The following is a 20,271-nucleotide window of genomic DNA, read 5'->3' as shown; positions in this document are numbered from 1 at the left end:
ACACTGCTTCCCAAATATAATGGGAAATGCTTTCTCAATGTAAAGAAGAAGTCTTATCCTACAGTCCAATCAGCATATAGAGGTGATTTCCAAGAGAGAAGTGAGAAAAAAAAAAAATCCCACAGCTCAACCTTTCACAAGTATCAGTCATGCAGGGAGAAAACTTTCTTGTACTCTCTTCCGCATTGTCAAGCTTTGCAGGTTAGAAGAGCCGAGAAGAGCCAACCCTATGAGGTACCAAATCTGCAGCCTAGCTTCTTAGCAGGTGGCTTGGCAGGGCCTTGGGGTAGGCTGGGGCTTGGGAGGAGATAAAGGGGTGGGGAAGCTTCTCTAGTCTGAGACTCATATGCATTCAAATGATGCACTGGTGGTACCCCACCACCACCAGGTACAGCATGACCTGCCCAGGATGTTTCCATTTGTGGATTACCTGAACCCTAAAATGGCCATTGCACGAGTTGTGCCTCATCAACTCAGCCTTGTCATAGAGAAGAATCTTATCACCCCTATACCTCATCCCTAGTAGCCTGATTGTGTGGAAGAAAGGGAAGGATGACTGCATGTCACAGGGCTTCTTCCATCAGAATCCTTCCTCTACCACCCTAGGCCCAATCACCTTTCCCTTATTGTAGAGGTTCTGCCATTGATAGACAACAGAGTTTTATCACACGCCTCCCTGAAGTAGTTCTTAATCTTGGATGGCTGTGAGAATCACCTACAGAGCTCTTAAAATACACCAATGCTTGGTCCCCACACCCAGAGATCCTGATATAATTTAGATCTGGGGAGGGGTCTAGGCATGGCATTGTGTTTAGTCATGGTGGTGGGTGGATACTGTACATTTAAAGGTTCCCAAGTGATTCCCATGTGCTAACCTGCTATGCACAGGGTACTCCTCTCGGTGGGTACAACTGTGAATAGAACAGGCAAGGACCTGGTCTCATGGAGCTTGTGGTCTAGTGGAGTAAGACAGAGAACAAATAAATGAACGGCAAAGATTTTTTCCGACTGCCACTGGAAAATAAAGCGTGGGGCTGTGAAAGAGCTGGAGGATGTGAGATTATGTAACTTTAGAATAGTCAGGGCATCATTACTGTAGGGTCCTACTCTGCTTCTTTGCTTATGGTAAGTTCTGTTAGTACTCAGGGCTAGTGGCAGGGCTGTGATTAGATGCCTGCTTCTTGTTCAGGACAATTAGTGTCACTGTGTCCCCTGAGCCCAGTTTCCATAGACTGATGAACCATGGGAGACCCTCACTGGACAGCCCAGATCAATCACTGTAACCAGAAGCGGACTCACAGGACATGCCTTATCCTCAGTATGCCAGCATGCCCCCTCCCTATTTCCCTTTCACCCACTATTAATTGAGTGCCCCACTCTAAAGCAATATCCTATCATCAGCATCATTACTGAACATAATTTGCTGACTTATAATAATGATAATACTAAAAACAGATTGAACTACACTTACTATGTGCAGGCACTCTACAAGATACATTATCTCATTCAATTCACTACTAAGGTAGGGAGTATCAACTCTGTTTCATAAATGTGGAAAACAAGACCCTGAATGGTTAAGAGACTTATAATGCGGCTTACATTTTAGACCTTTTAGGTCCCCTCCAATTCAGACAGTCTGTGATCCTACAATCTCTAGGTCATTTCCTTAACTAGGTGGCAAGCTCCCTGAGGAAAGGCACTGTGTCATATACATCTTTGCAGGAGAATCCCTTCTCTCCGCACCCCATGTTCCTTGCCTGAGGTGAGCAATAAATGTATCAGCGCTCAGTTTGTGGAGGCAGCCTGGCAATCACTCCTGAGCCCTTGAGGCCCCAAGGAATCCTTTGAGTCCTTCAAGCCTCAGTGTTGTTGCTCATAAGCTTGGACTCTGTCCTTTCCCATCAAAACTGCCAGGAGGAGTTTTTACCAAGCAACACTGAGACTCCTCAGAGTGCCCCAAAGCAACTCACAGACACTTATAAATGGGTCCTATGGGCATTTGCCCCAAGGTCTGTCCCCAAAGAAATGATATTTCATGTTCCCCATCAGTTTTGTTTTGCTAATTAAATTTTTTTTAAAAAAGAGATTAATATACCAAATAACAAAGTCATTGCAATTTCTTAGACTAGGGATTGTTACTCCATAAGACACACTTCTGCTGATGTTTTAAGGTATTAGGAGGACATATCTTGGAAGAGACTTCCTCATTTTTTTCCAGCTGTTCTGAGGTATAATTGGCAAATAAAATTGTAAGATATTTAAACAACGTGATGACTTTCTAGACATACATTGTGAAAAGATCCCCTCCAGCTAGTTAATTAACACATCCATCACCCCACATATTTACCACTTTTTTTTTTTTTTTGGTGAGAACATTTAAGTTCTACTCTTTTAGCAAATTTCAAATATATAGTACAGTGTTATCAACTATAGTCACCATGTTTTACATGAGATCCTCAGATTTTTCATCGTATAACTGAAATTGTATACCCTTTTACCAGCCTCCGTTTCCCCCACACCCAAACCTCTGGCAACTACTTCTCTACACTGTTTCTATGAGTTCAACTTTTTTTTTTTTTTTTTAGATTCCATACATAAGTGATGCCATGCAGTATTTATCCTTCCGTGTCTGGTTTATTTCAATTATCAGAATGCCCTCAAAGTCCATTCTTGTTGTCACAGATGCCAGGATTCCTTCTTTTTTTAAGGCTGAATAATATTCCATTACATACATTTTCTTGATTTATTCATCCATTGACAGACACTTGGGTTGTTTCCACCTCTTGACTATTGTGAATAATACTGCAGTAAACATGGGAATGCAGGTATCTCTTCAATAATAGTTGCATTTCCTTTGGATATATACCCAGAAGTGATATTGCTGATCATATGTAGTTCTATTTTTAATTTCTTGAGGAACCTCCATACTGTGTTCCATAATGCCTACATTTCTTAATGTAATAGATACAGAGAATATAACACATTAGATAAGAGATAGCTTTACATGGCTTGTCGGTGTATGCACATATATGTGTGTATGTTTGAGACAAAGGGGACGAAAGCAAGGATATTAATGTGGTGATATCTCCTTGAAGAAAAATATAGAAAATTGAGAAATTAGGGGTGACTGGGTGGCACAGTCAGTTAAAAGACCGACTCCTGATTTCTTGAACGTCCAACTCTTGGTTTCAGCTTGGGTTGTCATCTCAGGGTTGCAGGACTGAGCCCCACATGGAGCCCAGCATGGAGCCCCACATGGCGCTCAACATAGAGTCTTCTTGGGACTCTCTCTCCCTCTCCCTCTGCCCCTCCCCACCCCCATGCTCTCTCTCTAAAATAAATAAAATCTTTAAGAAAAAAAAAAAAAGAAAATTGGGAAATTACAGTAACCTTCATTTCTGAAGTTGGAACCCCCTCCTTGTGCTGATGTCCTTTTCATTTTTCACAGTTGAAGTGTCTAAGGAAGAACACAAAACTGTCCACCATATAAGTCCAGTGATTATTGCCATTTCATAGGAGAGTAACTAAACCCCCAGAGGTTTAATCAAAGGTGGTATTTTCCCCTCTTCTCCCTCCTTTCTTTCTTTGCATTCAGCAGAACATGAGGAATGCCACTCTCTGTGGAGAGTATTGGGCTGGTTTGGCCCACTGTGTCAGCCTAGCCCCAGCTCAGCACAGGAACCTGACAGCACATCTGTGGCCTTGCACCCAAGCTGAGTCTTTTAACTGGCCTTTGTAGTGCTTCTGAGACAGGGAGAAATGGGCTCCAAAGAGTCCTAATCTCACATTCTCTTGATGCTGAAAACCCAGATTAAGGGCCTAGGGGTTGATCTCCAATGTTAGCAAATGCTCTATCAACAATGTGTGACTTCAACATAATTCTCATAGGAACTAATAATCCACAATGATGATGTTTGCTGCTGCAAATATCTCCAACTGGCAAATGATACTGAATCTGAACTGGCAATCTATAGTAACATTAACTTACTAGATGGAAATACAACCTAAATTCACATGTCCTCTGAAAGCCACAAACAAATGTGCTTTAAAAAGCAGGTACAGCAGCGCACAGTAAAAGAATCTTAACCAGGCAACAGCTCTGTATTGAGTAACTTCATGGCAATTAGTACCATGCAAGGCACAATGGGAGACAGAAGGGTATGAATCCCAGGCTGAAAGGAGCTTATGGGAAAACAAAACCTAAACATGAAAGAACCAGAGTGCAGTAAAGACAAAAAAAAAAAAAAAAAAAAAAAAACCATTTTGAAAAAAAAAAAAAAAAAAAAAAAAAAAAAAAATCTCTATATTTAACCCAGGGCTCAGTGGGGTGATACAATAGGATTTGAAAGAAGGGAGGGGCACCTGGGTGGCTCAGATGGTTAAGTGTCTGACTCTTATTTTTGGCTCAGGTCATGATCTCAGGGTCCTGAGATAGAGTCCTGAGTGGGGCTCAGTGCTCAGTGGGGAGTCTGCTTGAGATTCTCTCTCTCCTTCTCCCTTTGCCCCTCCCCCCCCTCCACTACAGGCACTCTCTCTCTCTTAAATAAATACATCTTAAAAAAAAAGAGAGAGAAAGAAAAAGGAGAAAGATAACTGGGCATAAGGGTAGGGTGGAAAAGTTTCCAGGAGGAAGCCTGGAACAATGGGATGGATCAATGGAAAGAATATTCCTGGATGGCTGACCAGTCTAAACAAAAGCCAGGAGGTAGAAATCAGTTTGTTCCACAGAGAGAGAATAGTGAAAGCCTGGTCTCATTGGGGTTGAGAGGATTTTAGTGTGAAGGGGAACTGAGTTGGATCTGTTTTATTAAAGGACCTAAAAGTCAGGGAGAGGAGTTCACATTTGCTTTGAAAGTCGGGGAGTGAAGTTTACATTGCCCTGTGTATCAGGTAGGGATTCTGTTTAGTTGTAAGCCATAGAACTCTGAATACATTTTCTTAACAAAGTAAAGGATTTGTTTTGTCAAATAACATGAAGACCAGCACCAAGAGGGTAACCGAAGTTTCATACTGACAACTGCCCTCTTCCCCTCTACTATACTTTGTGGGAAGCATTGTCATTAACCTTGTTTCATGGATGCAATATGACTGCTCCACCTCCAACCTCATATCCCACATTCCAGGCAGAAAGAATTAAAAAAGGAAAAGATAAAGCAGGTGGTTTCTGTGTTGGGAATGCAAGAGCTTTCTCAGAAATCCCTAGCCCTAGCTGCTTACATCTCACTGGCCAGAACTGTGGTACTAGACAACCCTTAACTGAAGGGATGTCTGAAAAGGTTAGAACTTTGGCTGGGCACATTGCCACCATAAGCAAAATCAGGGTTCTGTTTCTAATGGCAGAAGGAAGAATGGATATGGGAGCAGCAATTAGCAAGCTCTACACTCTATGCATAGCAATATCTATACACTATTGTTGTCAGTTCCTCAAGAGAGAGCTGTCTTAGAAAAAGTGACGACTTTTTAGAAGATGAATTTGACGCTGGTATTCAGGAAGGAGGAAAAAGTTCTGGAAGAGTGGGTGGAAACTGTTGAAAGTAACGTAGGAGTGAGTGGGCACCCAGACTACAGTCCTAGCTCTGGGAATGGAAACAAAGAGAGAAGCTAATAGCCATTTCTAAGAAACAGTGAACAAGATTTTCTAGCACCCACCCAACAATGCATGGTCAATGTGGAAGGTATTGGCAAGTTGACTTCTTGGTTCCCTCCCTCCCTCCTTCCACTCCTTCCTTATTTTTTTACATAAAGTTAGTATTGAGGGTTTACGGGAGAGAACATATTAAAGGGAGAAACTGACAAAGAAAAATGCCAGAACGAGACATGTTGAGGCAATTACAAATCTTGGAGTATTATTACGTGTTAATGTAATAAACACTTGAGATATGGAAAAGAGACGAGTTAGATTTGAAGTTATGGATTCTAATATGAATGTGCTCCTTCTTGGGAATGTGAGCATTGCACTCTCTAAACACAACACTTAGCAGATCATTAGAACAGATTAGAATATAAAATACATTTGCGACTAATAAGATGAACCACATCTGAAAATAAATTATGTTCCTTTTGATGACTAATCCTAAACAACAACAAAAAAGCGTTGTTTATTGGTTAGAAGGGAAGTAGAAAGAAAAGGGTATAAGGAAAGAACTCCACAGACTTTTTTGGTACTTTTATCCACTAGTTAGTGCTAATGAACAGAATAAGCTCATTTTACGGCTAGAAAACTATTGCAATTTGAAAATGTCTCACTTAAAACTGTTAGTAAGTACCAGTCACTGCACAAGGCCGTGAAGACTCGGAGAAGTTTAGGAATTAGTCTGGACCTCAAGGGAATCACAGTGACGTGGGGATGCAAGTTGTTGCAGCGTTCCGAGAGGAATCAGCGTGATGGGTGTGGGCACAGACTGTGGGAGCCCAGATGGAGGAGGGACTAATTCTGTCTGAGGGCTGGAGCATGCTTGTCCTTTGACATTTTATGATTGTGCAGTGGCATAAACAGGATTGGACTTTTACCCTGGAAGAAGTTTTAAGCAACTTAATTACCTGGGGGAGGACCTGATAATCCAAGGGCCTCATCCTTAGCGTCCCAAAGTTCCTTCTCACCATGGGGGAAGGAGCCAAGGAAAAACTCAGGGATGGGTAGGGTGGAGAAACTGGATTAGTCATATTTGCAGTGTGTGATTCTGTAATTACTGTGAATCTTCACATCAGACTCATTTAATCTGGACTTCCAAGGTTGAATGTATTTTTGTCTTTAGATATACCTGGTTTTCTTAATGCAGTTCATCAAAGGTCAGCCCACTTTTCAAATCACCAAAGTCTTCCTCTGTTCTGTAGGATACATGGCTAGTGTAGACTGGGGCACTGGTTGGGGAAAAAGGTAGTTTTCCTCACTTCTCTCACATCCACGGATATTCCTTCATCTGTTTCTTGTTATTCTAATGGAAGTTTTAATGATAAAAAAAGGAAATTAAGGAATATCTTGAAAGAAAATATCTTATGTCAAAGAAATGTCATTCTGCTTCTTGATCTCTCATATCCAGCAAATCAACCTGCCAGTTCAAGAATCCTCTACTGTAGCTCCTAGAATACTTTTCTCCACATCTGTTTGTCACAGTTTCTTCTCCCAGACGGCGAGTTCCTTGAAGTTAGCACTTGGTTAATTAGACATTGTCCTCTGGCTCCCACACAGTGCAGGCACAGAGAAAGCACTTGAAGGTGTTTCCTGAGTGAATGCCTTTGAGGAGGTTTCTTCAAGGCTGAGTCTTTGTGGTTGCTTATACTTACTTCCCTGGGTCGTAAAGCTGCATGCCCAAAGTCTAAACCAGGATTAACTTTGCCAGGGGCATCAAAAGACCTTGGGCAGAAAACTTGAGGAGTCCAAAGGAATGCTTCCAGAGAATTCTTCAGCACTCAAAAGGAAGGGGATCCCAAGTCTAATTCTGTCTGAACGTTTGCTGTTTGAAAGCCAATATGAATTTTACTTTTTCAGTGCAAATATTTGAGCAGCTAAGTCAGTCACAGTGTGCTAAAGTATAAGTTGAAACGGTATACAATTAAAAGTTTCCTCTCCACCCAGGGAACTCCACACCCAAAGGGTACCTTCCCACATCTATAGACTAAGATGGCAACGGTCCATCCTGAATGGGTAACTCAACTGCTGGACTCCCAAGCCTTCCTCCACCAGCCATACAGTCTGCCTCCTCAGAGGCAACCAGTCTTATCAGATTCTTGTATTTCCTTCCACAAACAGGCTAGGGGTACAAGAACATGAGGAAATAAATACATGTAAGTATATGTATTTTCCAAGACTGCTTTTAGTGAGCAGAATCAGTAGAAAAATCAACATGAAACAGAAAATCTTAAACTTAAAAAGTGTGAGGGGGAAAACTGGTATCCAGGATGAAAAGTCATCACTCATCAGAAGACAAAAATACAGCAGGAATTTTCTCTACATAAAAATAAAAACAAAGGGTAAGGTCACAGATCCCTTTCCATTAGGGTGGGCAATTCCACAAAACTAATGGACATTTGCCCAGCAGATCATGGGGGAACTTGCAGTTATGGAGTGACTGAGAGAAACTGTGGTGGCCTGCCTTCCTGGGATATTGTTTGCTAGAACGTGGGCATGTTCTACTCTAGGGTGACACACTCCCTCAGAGGCTCGGTGGCATCTGATCACTGGGCATTTCCAGAGCCCTCCCACATTCACTCATATTATTTCAGTGTAACAGGACTGAATTCCACCTTTCAGGTCAAAGGAATACGGCGCACACTGGCTAAGGATCCTGTACCCACATGAAGCAAAGGGGGCCATGCTTTCTGAAAAGCAAAACCCTAGGCATTGCTACACCTTAGCTAAACCACCTTCCTCACCAGAGTTGTTCTTGGCAGTTTAGTGATGTGAGGTTGGTCTGGGATGGACTGGGCCAGGGCATGTCAACCAGTTATTCCTTCTTTCAGGTAGGAACAGGGATCAGGGAGCAAGAGCAACCTAAAACATGGGACTTGTTAAATCAATTTCCACACAATTATTGGATCCCAACAATAGGTAATGCACCAGACAAGTTTCTGACTTTCTAACCAGATTGTTAGAAATATAAGATACCTACCCACAGAGAAAGGTGACTAGCAACACAGGAACTTGTCAATGAGTCAAACAGACAAATGTGATAAACATCAGAGAAGTGAGGAATTTTCTTCCAGCTCTGATAGAAAGGAAAGTTTCACCTGTATGTCTCCATAAAGCCTCCAGTAGGCAAGAGTCTCTCTACCTCCTGCCCTGTACAATCTTGGGACAGTCTGGCTCACATACCCAGTGAAAGGTATCAAAGAAAGAAGGCAACTGACTGCTCAGGTAGACTTCATGGGATAGCAGCGCCTGGTGGGGCTGCCATTATTTAGTCTGTGGGTTTGGACATTCTAGTGTTCCATTTCATAAAAGCACTCAGTTAATCACTCTTAGAGGAAATGATTCATTCACAAGAGTTATCTGTGGACCTGCATGTCAATACCAATCTACTGATTTACAAGGGGGAAAAATATCTTTCCTAATGACCAGAATGATCCTGTCCACCGATGGTAGACATATATTTCAAAAATGTTGGAGAAGTAACAGAAGATTATTTACTGAATATGCAATCATGGCCAAAAATTAGACCTTGAAGTGTAATTTAAAGCACTATCCCTGCCCCCATAACATTCATGCTGAACAGAAAACATATAAAACTAAAAACAAACAAAAAAAGCTAGTATATCTGCCATATTTAAAGTCTCCCCTTCGGAAAGAGCAATAATTAGGATCATCAAATACTTATAACTGAGTTCCCCTCTTCATATACCATATGCATATTATTGTATTCATTCCAAAGAGAGGGTGGAGTCTGCTTGCCTTGACTGATATTTCCCAAATATCCCCAGTTACTCTTTTTATAATAATGTGGAGAGTACGATTTTGGGGTATGTTTCTTTTTATTTTTAAACTTATTTTTAATTTACATACTGTAAAATTCATTTGAGTTCTAGGAGTTTTGACAAAAAGAGTTGTGTAACCACCACCACAATTAAGATACAAAACAGTTCTTCACACCCCTCTCCCAAAAATACAGCCTTGAGTTATACTTTTAAGATAGGTTCCTTCCACAGACGGCTATCCTTGTTTATTATGTGTTAATTCTTACCATTGTTGCTTGCCAGAGGGTCATATTTTCTGGCATCAGCTACCCATTCTAAGGCTTACCTAACAGAATATGCTGTCATTCCCAGAGATAGACAAAATAAAGCTTTATCATATGCATGTGTATATTTGCTTAGCTAGGAGGAGGTATATCAGGTGTACTTCATCTATGAACAGAAAGCCAAAAAACAAACAAAAACCTGACATATATTCTAAGGACATTTCCCCCAAAAGAAAGTAGGAAAAAATTTTAATTCCAGTTACAGCTCCATCCACAAGAGATATATTAGCTCTGAGGGTTGGGAAAGCAAACTGCTCAGTCACATCTCCAATTCATTTCCTTCCTTTAAATGGGTCACGAGGGGAGAGATAACCCCAACACCCTAGCAGCTGTTCCGGGGCTCAAGTAATTATACTCACTCCTGCTTTCCAGAAACTTGACATAGGCATCAAGCACTTTCCTAAATGAAACCCACATCTCTTTATTTATTTTTTCCCACATCTATTTAATTTATGCAAGTTAGTAGCTGTTGCTGTTTTAATAAGACCTATTTAGTGTATATGTCAATATGAGGTAAATACGCATACTCAGCATGGACAATCTAAACAATGAAAAACTAAACTTGACTTTAACTATGTCATGTCTTGGTGATACTTAGGAACTTAAAAAAATAAATCATGTGAGTTCAATGAACTATTTTACATGTAAATAGGTCTCATCACCAATTAATATTTTCTGACCACCATGCTGTGGGCTGACAGGTTACTTTTTATAACAAAATGGGAGGAATTTGGGTTTATAAATTAAATAAGGGCCCCAGGGCCATCCAGAAGGGCCCTACCTGGGGTCTTGCTACCAGGTATCTGGTTACCTCTTCTGAGGTAGAGCACCAATTCAGGGAGTGAGAAGGCAGACCATTCCTTTCTTTAGAACATACTGCCTTATCTACCAGCTGCATACAGAAACCCTTCTATGCCTGCCGACTACAGGAAGACAAGACCGAATCAGTATTTGCCAAACATATTATACATATGAAGAACTCAGCAATACAACTACATATATATTAAGACAATTATGTTCCATCATTACAATGTTTAATTCTAAGATTCCAAGTCTCCTTTTGTAATCAAAAATTCAGAGAGCCAGGTGATCCAATAAAATCCCACTCTGGAGGAATGTTACAACAAAATCTTCTTGTATGAACAGAGAGAGGTTAGAAATCAGTCCATGTATCTCCCATCCTGCCTTCCTGGCACCTTACCCCCAACTCCCTACCCTTTGCTTCTCTTAGCACTGTTGCTTTTTCTTAAACGTCTCCTCAATGCCCACCTCCTCCCTGCTTCCCTCTTTGTTGAGAGCAGAGCTCCAGGCGCACCACATAAAAAAGTGCCACTCTCTCAAATTAAAAGGGAAGCCACTGTCTCCAGTACCAAGATGCAACAACCTCCAGTGAAATGTGGAAATCTTCAAGGAATAAAGAATGTGAGAGAATATTCTTCCAGGAATTTCAGGATGAACAAAAATCAGTGTTATGGAGTCAAGATAAGTAGATCTGCCTCTGGCTTGCTGACTCACCATGACTCTTCTGATACCATTTACTGGAATGACCTTCGATTCAAGTGAGAACCACAAAATACCAGTAATTTTATCTGGGGAATATTTATATTTTAGTGCAGTAGGTGAATTCCTGATTAAAGGGCATTATTAGAAGAATTTTTTTTCCCCAAACTAAATGTGGTTTCATCTTAGGCCTTGCACTTCTAATTGGTCCTTATGATTCAAAAGGAGGTTTTATTCTTGTTTTTAAAATCCTTTCATTCCCCATTTCCTCATCACTAACTCTTGTGGATAATACCCATGAAAGAAGACATCTTAAGTCCCAGATTCTTCTAACACAGATCAACCCAATATTTTCCTCTTCAAATTATTTGCTTCCTGACTTACAGCCTGTTTGCTTTGGTGATTGAGTATACAAGGAAGAAAGTCAGGGACATTCTCAGAGAGTAGCAATGAAAATCTATGATTATTCTAAACCTCCACCCTTACCTCACAGTACAAAAGGTGGACTGCTACTACCTTTCCAAACATCTCCTTTGGGTGGAAGAGTGCAGGGTGACTACTTAGTCTTGGTTTATGTTTCACATTCTTGATCCAGCACCCCCCTCCCCGCCTTTTTAAAAGTAGGCTCCATGCAGGGCTTGAACTCACGACCCTGAGATCAAGGCCTGAGCTGAGATTAAGAGGCCGATGCTTGACCAACTGGGCCACCCAGGCGCCCCCAAGGGTCTGTCTTTTTACTCACTATTGCCTGTTGGCCTTTTCAGGCATCTGTTGTCTGACTGGGTTGCAGAACCTTATGGCACTTTGAGGATGGTTCCCTGGAATTAGTTTCCATATACTTTGCATCCTGGAAATAGCCAGGATGTAGGCCTTACCCTGATTTGAGGATCAGTTCACAGACTGTAGCCCTTGGAAACTGAGGGTAAGCAATAACACACACAAGGTGTATATTTCAAGTTCTTCCCACAGTAACTACCTGAGAGTTTATGAGTGTGCTCATGCTCTGATTAGGGATGTCTCAAAAAGTCATCTGCAGTCTAAATAAAGTAAGATAAAATTATACAGTTAAAAGTTCCATGTGGAGACTTTAAAAACAAGAGTTTTTCATTCCTTCTCTCATCCCACAGCAGTTTATTGAGCACCTACTTGGTGTCAAGCACCGTGCTGGGCACTGGAAATGCAGTGGTGAACAAAACAGACCCAGTCCCTGCCCTCACAGTCTAGCAGGAATTGCAAGAGTCAGTTTGTCACTGTTGGCTCAGCACTGTCCTAAGTATCTGAGACTTGGGGTTTGACAAACAGGTCCTCCTATCTCTGGGAAGGTGACCTCTGATATTAGGCTGGGGGCAATCCTTCAGCTTCCCACAGACTGGCTGAAATAGCTTACAAGACCACCCGATCCCTTTGGTCCCCACTCACGAAAGCCATCTGTTACTGATGTAGGCCCAGAGCCACCTCCGTAATAGGAAAGACAGCCAAGGAGAAGGGATGGGGGAGTATTCTCAAACCAGAATGTTGCTCTTCACACTGAATGAATACACATGTCCTGTCCTCATCCACTGACCTCTTTTAGTGTGGTTCATATCCACTGCTGCGACAAGACCGACTCAGGGTAAATGAGTCAAGTCTATGTTTTAACCTGCAAAGCAGAGGCTGACCAAGAGCTTCCGCTTGGAAAAGAGAGATGCTGTCAGTCAGCATCCATCTACTGATCACAACAGCAATCCTCCCCTCTTGTCCACTCAAGAGCACCACGCTGTCCAGTGCTTAACACACTTTCACATACACCCTCTATTTTAAGTTTCCAGCAACCCAGTGGGGATATCCCAACCTCCATGGCCAAGGACACCAAGCCCCAAAATTAACTTGATCAGTTTCTCACAGCTGCTAACACAAAGAATTCAAATCCAGATCCTCAGCCTCCAAAGCAAGTCTCCAAACTACCCCATAGGTGGCTACCTTACAATTCCAGTTCTTCTTTTTTGCATATTGCCTTGCTCATCCTGGTGGGGTACGGTCTTACGACATGCTAGTTTTCTGGGAGAAGCCACGGGTTACTGGCCAGGGAAGGGCCTGCAGTTCCCTGATCCTCTGCCCTTGGCCAAGAAGATTATTGTGGCTCTCAGATCTCTTCTTGCCGCCTAAATGGGAATCCCTATCCGCCATGGATGCCTGTGGACCTATTTTTAGAAATAGAGGGGAGCCTGTGGGTGGCACACATTGAGGTTTTCTAGGGGTTAATATTTTTGTAGAGGCCACTCAGAGTTTTAAGTTGACTGATTTCAAGATAAATTACCTCCTGGGGAAAACATCCTTTCCCTGTTCTTCCCTTTAGCATTCCCCATCCCAAAATGAATTTGCTTTTTATTTTTTTCTTTTACCCTTTAGGGCTTCTCCTTAGCACCCTCTGCTCAGAAGACAGGGATATTAATAACCAGCAGCAGCTACAGCTGATTTCGCTCTCAAGAGGGCTGAGAGGAAGCAGATCCAGTTCTCCTTGACCTCTGTAGGGACTGGTAGTGTCCCTTAAGATCTTTATGCAGAGGGGACTGCTGTTTTAAAGTTCTGGAAAAATGTCCGTGGATGGATCTCAATGCCTTTTTAATGCTCCTGAATTAATGATTTTATTCTAGAATAGGCACACTACTATTTTAGGGGTGGGGTGTGTATACACACAAGTCAGAAACTGGGGAAAATTTTAATCATATTAAAATGGGGAGGAAATTAAAATGTACATATGGAAAATCTCTGTACTTGGGGGACATAATTCTGCTGTTGATGTTTAAAAACACATCATCTCTGTTCAACAATGTTTCTTTGCCTTACTAGGTTGATGGTGATAAAATTAAAATGTAAACACTGAAAATAAATATGCTTTTGAAATTAGTATTGTATTAAAAATGTCACTTCTAATACAGTAAAGTGACTCAATTAGTCGACTATGTCACAACTAAAAACAAATATATTAAACAAAGGCAATAATGTGTATATACCAAAACACCTTTTGTTTCAAAATTAGTGATAACATTCATTTCCATGTAAGTAGTTTTCTAGTGTAAGATATAACACATGGTATAAAGACACCAGACATCAATAGCCATGCATTTTCTAATACCTTCTTAACAATAAAATACACAAAAAACTCAATACATTCTGGTCCATGCTCTGATATGTCTCTCTGTATCTTTTTCTCTCCCTCCCAACTTTTTTTTTTTTTTTTTTTACTAATTCTCCAATCAAGCTCTCGAATAGGAAATAGGAATCACTGCCTCTTTAAACCAGATCAGAATAAGACAGACAGAACCAGTGTGTACTTGGATGGGCTCTCCCGTGGTCTGCCATAGTCACATGTAGCCTGGAGTAGTTGTCTCCAGTCTGAGTAGCCTTTTTGCAAATAGAATCTTCTCTCCACCAAGGGTATACAACCAACCATGGCCAAAATGAAATCCAGAGAAAGGAGCTGCCATTTTTCACCTTTATTTCAATAGGACACATTAACCTTGTCTGGAAGCCAATTATTTTTATAGAAGCAACAAACTCTCAGATCAGGGTCCCCCACACCCTCTATAACTGCATGTAAATTCAGGGAGCAGGAGCTGCTGAAGTGCAAGGCGAGACCTAGTAAACATGGAAAACCATCCAAGAGCCTCTTCCCTCTCCATCCTTGCTCTGGTGTCGTCAACAGTAGAGCAGGATTCCCCGACCTCATAAACCTAGATATTCATTCTCCTGCTGCTCTCTTCATCTCCTACAGGTGCCTGGTCCTTGAGTCTGCAGTGGTAGGAGACCTAGCATTTGGTAACAATTTTAGGAAGCAGCAGAAGAAAGATGGGACCCAGGGCTGAGGTTTCCTTCTGCTAAACAAGCAAGCTCTTGCTCTTAATTACTAAGCCCCAAACCCATGGAAAGAAGACAAACCAAGACTGTCTTCCCACCACATAAATACAAAGCAAAGATTAACAGACATTTTTTCATTTTCTGATGATTTTATGTAACAGTTTTAAGTAACGCCCAAATATTCATATAATAAAGGACATATTTTTTCTCTCAGTTGGATCCTCTGTGTATGGAATTGGTAATCCAATATAAAAAAGCCCATTTTGTTTTAACTGTGCTGCAGTTTTCAAACCTCTCATGAAGACACATGTGCAGTTTTGGGAATATCCAGGTCCTTGCAAATCCACATTTTCTTCATCAAGGACTGAAGAAAATCACTAGAAGCTGTTGGCCCTCTCACCCCTGGGACCTTCACCCTACATTGCTCAGCATGTAGCCAATCTCACAGGGTCAGGGCCCTAAGTATCCCATCCAAGCTCAGAGGATTTGGGTACAAAGGGCCCTCACTGGAAACGTGGAGTCAGCCACTTGGTTCTTTCTACCACTATCCACATGAGGAGTGTAGAAAAATGGCAAGGAGACATGGGAAAGGAAGCAGAGTCCTTGGTTTAGACTCCAGCCCACAGGCTCTCCCACACATACCTGATGTAGTCACCAGGATGCAGTAATGGCTCAGCAAGGAAATGTCATGCACCTCAGGAGTCACTGAAAGCCAAGCTTTACCCCGACACCTGTGTGAAGGAGGAGACGCAAGCGCAGTTTTAGAGATTCCCAGTCTTGGAAATTTTCACCTGATGTTGCTCCAGGTGGAAGATGAAAATGCTAAGTTGTCAAGATGACTTTGTGACATTGGCTCAGGCTTTTCTTAATCACATTGACCTCATCCACTTGATATATCCCAGCAGCACACCTTGCTCAGAGTGGGTAACTCAGAAAATCTGAGATCCCAGTTAACCAGTTAAATCTCTTCACCTGTGTGGACTTGCGTACTCTCATCCTCCAGCAGCAAAGGTCCCCAAGACAGGGAGGGGCACGGGAAATTGGTTCCTTCAGAACAGAAACAACCCCAAAGACAAATGTAACTCACCATTAGCAGATGACAATTCCATCTCAGGCTGAAAACCCACATCAGAATGCATCCCCTTTCTGACTCCTGCACTGAGCATGTCACTTCATCTGTCTGGGCCTTCCTCCCCTCTTTTTTTTTTTTTTTTTTTGTAGCCTCATCTTAAGTGGGCACAATGGCTAGTTGAGTTCTCAGGTTTCTTCCCAGTCCAGTGCACTCCCAAGCGCCCCCCACCAACCCCCAGCTACGATTCTGTGGCTGTGGATTTACACTGGACCTCTAGGGTCCCACTCCAGGAGGCCAGGGCTTTCCACTTTAGTAACGGGTTTGTAAGGGGAAAAAATGTGATACCTCAAACAGCCCTAGGATAAGTGAGGGTCAATATTAAACAAGCATCACTCTTCATAAATTAGTACTGATATCTAGCCAGAACCCTTCAGGGAAAAAAAAGGGACTCTTTTTTAAACAGTAAGTTTCTTTCTCTTTAAAGGAAAATTGCCAAGGATGCAGAAGGAAATGAAGATGATCAAAGATGAGGATGTGCATTTCAATTTGGGTGTGAAGAGAGCCCCCTCCTTTCCCCACTGCCTGCAGCCAGTGGTTTCCCGAGGGAAAGCTCCCCAAAGACACCCCTTCCCAGAAGCTCTCCGGGGGCCTTTTTCCCAATTTCGGTATGAACCTCCTCCGGGACACCTAGATGGATTCCCGGGGGTCTTTGAAGGAGGAGGGTCTCGGAAACGGAAGAGCATGCCCACCAAGATGCCCTACAACCACCCTGCAGAAGAAGCCCCTCTCGTCCTCCATGAGGAGAGCAAAAACCACGGCCCTCCGAACCTCTCTCTGCTCTTCCCGCAGCCCCCGCGCCCCAAGTATGACTCGCAAATGATCGACCTGTGCAATGTGGGCTTCCAGTTCTACCGCACCCTGGAACACTTAGGGGGCAGGCCCGTCAAGCAGGAGCCCGTGAAGCCCAGCGCCGTATGGCCCCAGCCAACCTCCGCTCCGTTCCTGCCCACGCCCTACCCCTATTACCCCAAGGTGCCCCCTGGCCTCATGTTCCCCTTCTTCATGCCCTCGGCCTCCCCCTTCCCCTTCAGCCGGCACACCTTCCTGCCCAAGCAGCCCCCGGAAGCGCTGCTGCCGCGCAAAGCCGAGCCTCAGGAGAGCGAGGAGACCAAGCAGAAGGTGGAGAGGGTGGACGTGAACGTGCGCATCGACGACAGTTACTACGTGGACGTGGGCGGGGCGCAGAAGCGCTGGCAGTGCCCCACCTGCGAGAAGTCCTACACCTCCAAGTACAACCTGGTCACCCACATCCTGGGCCACAGCGGGATCAAGCCGCACGCGTGCACCCGCTGCGGGAAGCTCTTCAAGCAGCTCAGCCACCTGCACACCCACATGCTGACCCACCAGGGCACGCGGCCCCACAAGTGCCAGGTGTGCCACAAGGCCTTCACGCAGACCAGCCACCTGAAGCGCCACATGATGCAGCACAGCGAAGTGAAGCCGCACAACTGCCGCGTCTGCGGCCGCGGCTTCGCCTACCCCAGCGAGCTCAAGGCCCACGAGGCCAAGCACGCCAGCGGGCGCGAGAACATCTGTGTGGAGTGCGGCCTCGACTTCCCCACTTTGGCCCAGCTGAAGAGGCACCTCACCACGCACCGGGGGCCCATCCAGTACAGCTGCTCCGAGTGCGACAAGACCTTCCAGTACCCGAGCCAGCTGCAGAACCACATGATGAAGCACAAGGACATCCGGCCCTACATCTGCTCCGAGTGCGGCATGGAGTTCGTGCAGCCCCACCACCTCAAGCAGCACTCCCTCACGCACAAGGTACGGCGGCGGGGGCCGGCCGGTGGGTGGGGGTGGGGGCGGTGCTTGGGGAGCAGGCGCAGAGCCCTGGAGGGGAGGGGCCAGGAGCCCTTCGCCGCCCCCCGCCTGGGACAGGAGGGGCTGTGCAACCCTGCGCAAGGGGCTGCTTCCCTGAGTCCTCACCTCCCTCCTCGCCTTGACATGGCAGACGCTGAGGAGACCAGCAAGCACGTCCTTTGCCCTCCAGCCTTCTAGAGTCTAAGATGGGCCTCGAAATAAATAATGTGGCCAGTTCGGAAAAGAGGGTGAGGAAGGCCGAAGGAAACAGCAGGTCCTTGTGCTGTTGCTTCTTAGCCTCCTACAACCGCTAAAATTCGGTTTCTGGAAACGTCATCCAGGGCACTAGCATGAGTGTGGCCTTAGGCCTCATTTACCCAAGACCAGCTCTGTGCCTGGGATATACTAATCAGAGCCTTCTTCTAGAGACTTCTCTTGGTCCTTTGCTACCGAAGCCGTGGCTCCGTTTTGGGTCGTTTTCTCGCTCAGCTGTGAGAACTGCTTCATATGCACATGGCTCTGGGTCCAGCAAGGCCTGCGCTTCCGGTAGTAGAGCCCCCACCTAGTTGGGTGCAGTGCCCTGTGGTTTGTTTTGGGAGGAGTGAGAGGGTATCCTTCTGTTTGCTTTGGTTTTATCTTCCCTGGGAATTACAGGCCCAAGGGTCTAATTTCAGCCTAGCTTGCAACCAGAGCACTGAAGTCCTGCAGGATGAACTAAGGCAAGGCCCCAGTCATGTCCCTGAAATCTTACCCAGCTAAGCTGACTTGGGTCTGCTCTGAGCTTCTGGGAGGGGAGCTCTGCCCCACTGACCTCTCCCCTCACACTTTTGACCTCAAGTGGTTTTCTTGGCGGGAGAGACTTCTAGTAAGTCAGAGTTTCTAAAACCCACTCTTTAATTCAGAAACGTCAGTGGAGGACTTTGCCCAGCCAAGAAAACATCTCTACTCTGCTATAATGGGTTTCATTTGATAGGTTAGGACACAACAGGGGCATTTTTTGGCTCTGCAGCAGAGACGAAATGTGTGGCTGCCCTGTCGGCAGTGCACCTGTAGATTCTACAGCTCCTGCCCTGCAAAAGGCACTGTAGATTCCATCCAGAGAGGGGGCACCTGCCAAATGCAGGAACCATCAACAAAGAATCTGTACTGAGATTCAGCCACAAAGGGGACCATATGCTGATTTCAAGGACTCCTACATGTGTGGAAAAGGAGCCAAAGATGCATTTTAGAACATATAAAAATTCTGTAAGATAGTAGAAAATGAAGTCAAAAATGGACAAAACAACCTGGTATCTGAAATGTCTCATTTGAATTAGGAAACAAAACCCATTTTAATCCACAGTGTCAGCAAATAGTGAGAGGTAGTATTTACTGAACACTTGCTGTGTACCAGGTGCTTTACTTCTCATTTAATCCTCTTCAACAACTCTAAGAGCTACCTGCAGGTATCTCTACTCCAGATTTGCAGATGAAGGCACTGAGGCATGGGGCAGTCACCCAGAATCTGGGACTCCAGCTCTTGAACGCGACTGTCAGGTGTTCCCCTTCTCCACCCCCTTCCCTCCCTCACTCCTAGCAACCCCCACGGGCTCCCTCTCTGTGCTTTCGCTGATCCTATTAGTGACACAGTCACTTCCTTTGTTCCCCAAGTTGTGTCCAGCCTTCTGTTCACTTGAGTTCTAGGCCAGCCTACGTGTGAATTTTACTCTTTAGAGAATTCCGAAAACAGTGATAAGTAGATTCTTCTCCTTGGTCGCAAGACAACAGAATCATAGGCAAGTGGAGAGGCAATCTTGAGAAGATGCTGAAGTAATGTTTGAAACCCATCAAGAACGTAATTTTTATTTATAAAAATTAATTATAGAAGATTAATTTATTAATTTCAAAATTTTAAACTCATGGCTTGAATATGCAACATACTGTTAAAATTCATCTTCTTAGGAGGGCATTAAAATTTAGGTCTCTTTGTTAGCCTAAATTCATACTCACCTACAATCATCTAGACTCAAGAGTATTCCAGCTGGAAAGAGTACCTGATTCTCATATCCACCACCACATCTTGAGATGAGGGAGCCATCCCCAGGAGAGGCCATGAGACTTGTCTAAAGTTACACAGCCAATAAATGGCTGGGCAGAGACGTGGACTCGCCCTTGGGTGCCATGGGCTCACCAAAACTGAAGAGGGATATTTTATCATGTCCCACATTAAAGAAATGGACATATAGGCAGAGAGACTCAGACCTATACTTGGAACTCCTCTCTCCC

General features: G+C 43.9%; 1 protein-coding gene across 2 annotated transcripts in view; it reads left to right on the top strand.

The window, feature by feature from the left end:
• The window catches only part of ZNF366 (zinc finger protein 366), a 76,763-nt gene that overhangs the window by 31,938 nt on the left and 24,554 nt on the right, over nt 1-20,271 (top strand). The window contains exon 2 of one of the 2 annotated variants that reach the window (XM_021700291.1): nt 16,628-17,970. In XM_021700291.1, coding sequence (XP_021555966.1) covers nt 16,642-17,970 — 1,329 coding nt within the window. In that variant the 5' untranslated portion in view covers nt 16,628-16,641. Of the gene's footprint in view, nt 1-16,627; nt 17,971-20,271 lie in introns of those variants that run through there. The other variant, XM_021700282.1, reaches the window with a different exon arrangement.

This window comes from Neomonachus schauinslandi, chromosome 7 (assembly GCF_002201575.2).
Source record: "Neomonachus schauinslandi chromosome 7, ASM220157v2, whole genome shotgun sequence".
Lineage (NCBI taxonomy): Eukaryota > Metazoa > Chordata > Mammalia > Carnivora > Phocidae > Neomonachus > Neomonachus schauinslandi.
This window is presented reverse-complemented; position numbering and strand designations above follow the sequence as displayed.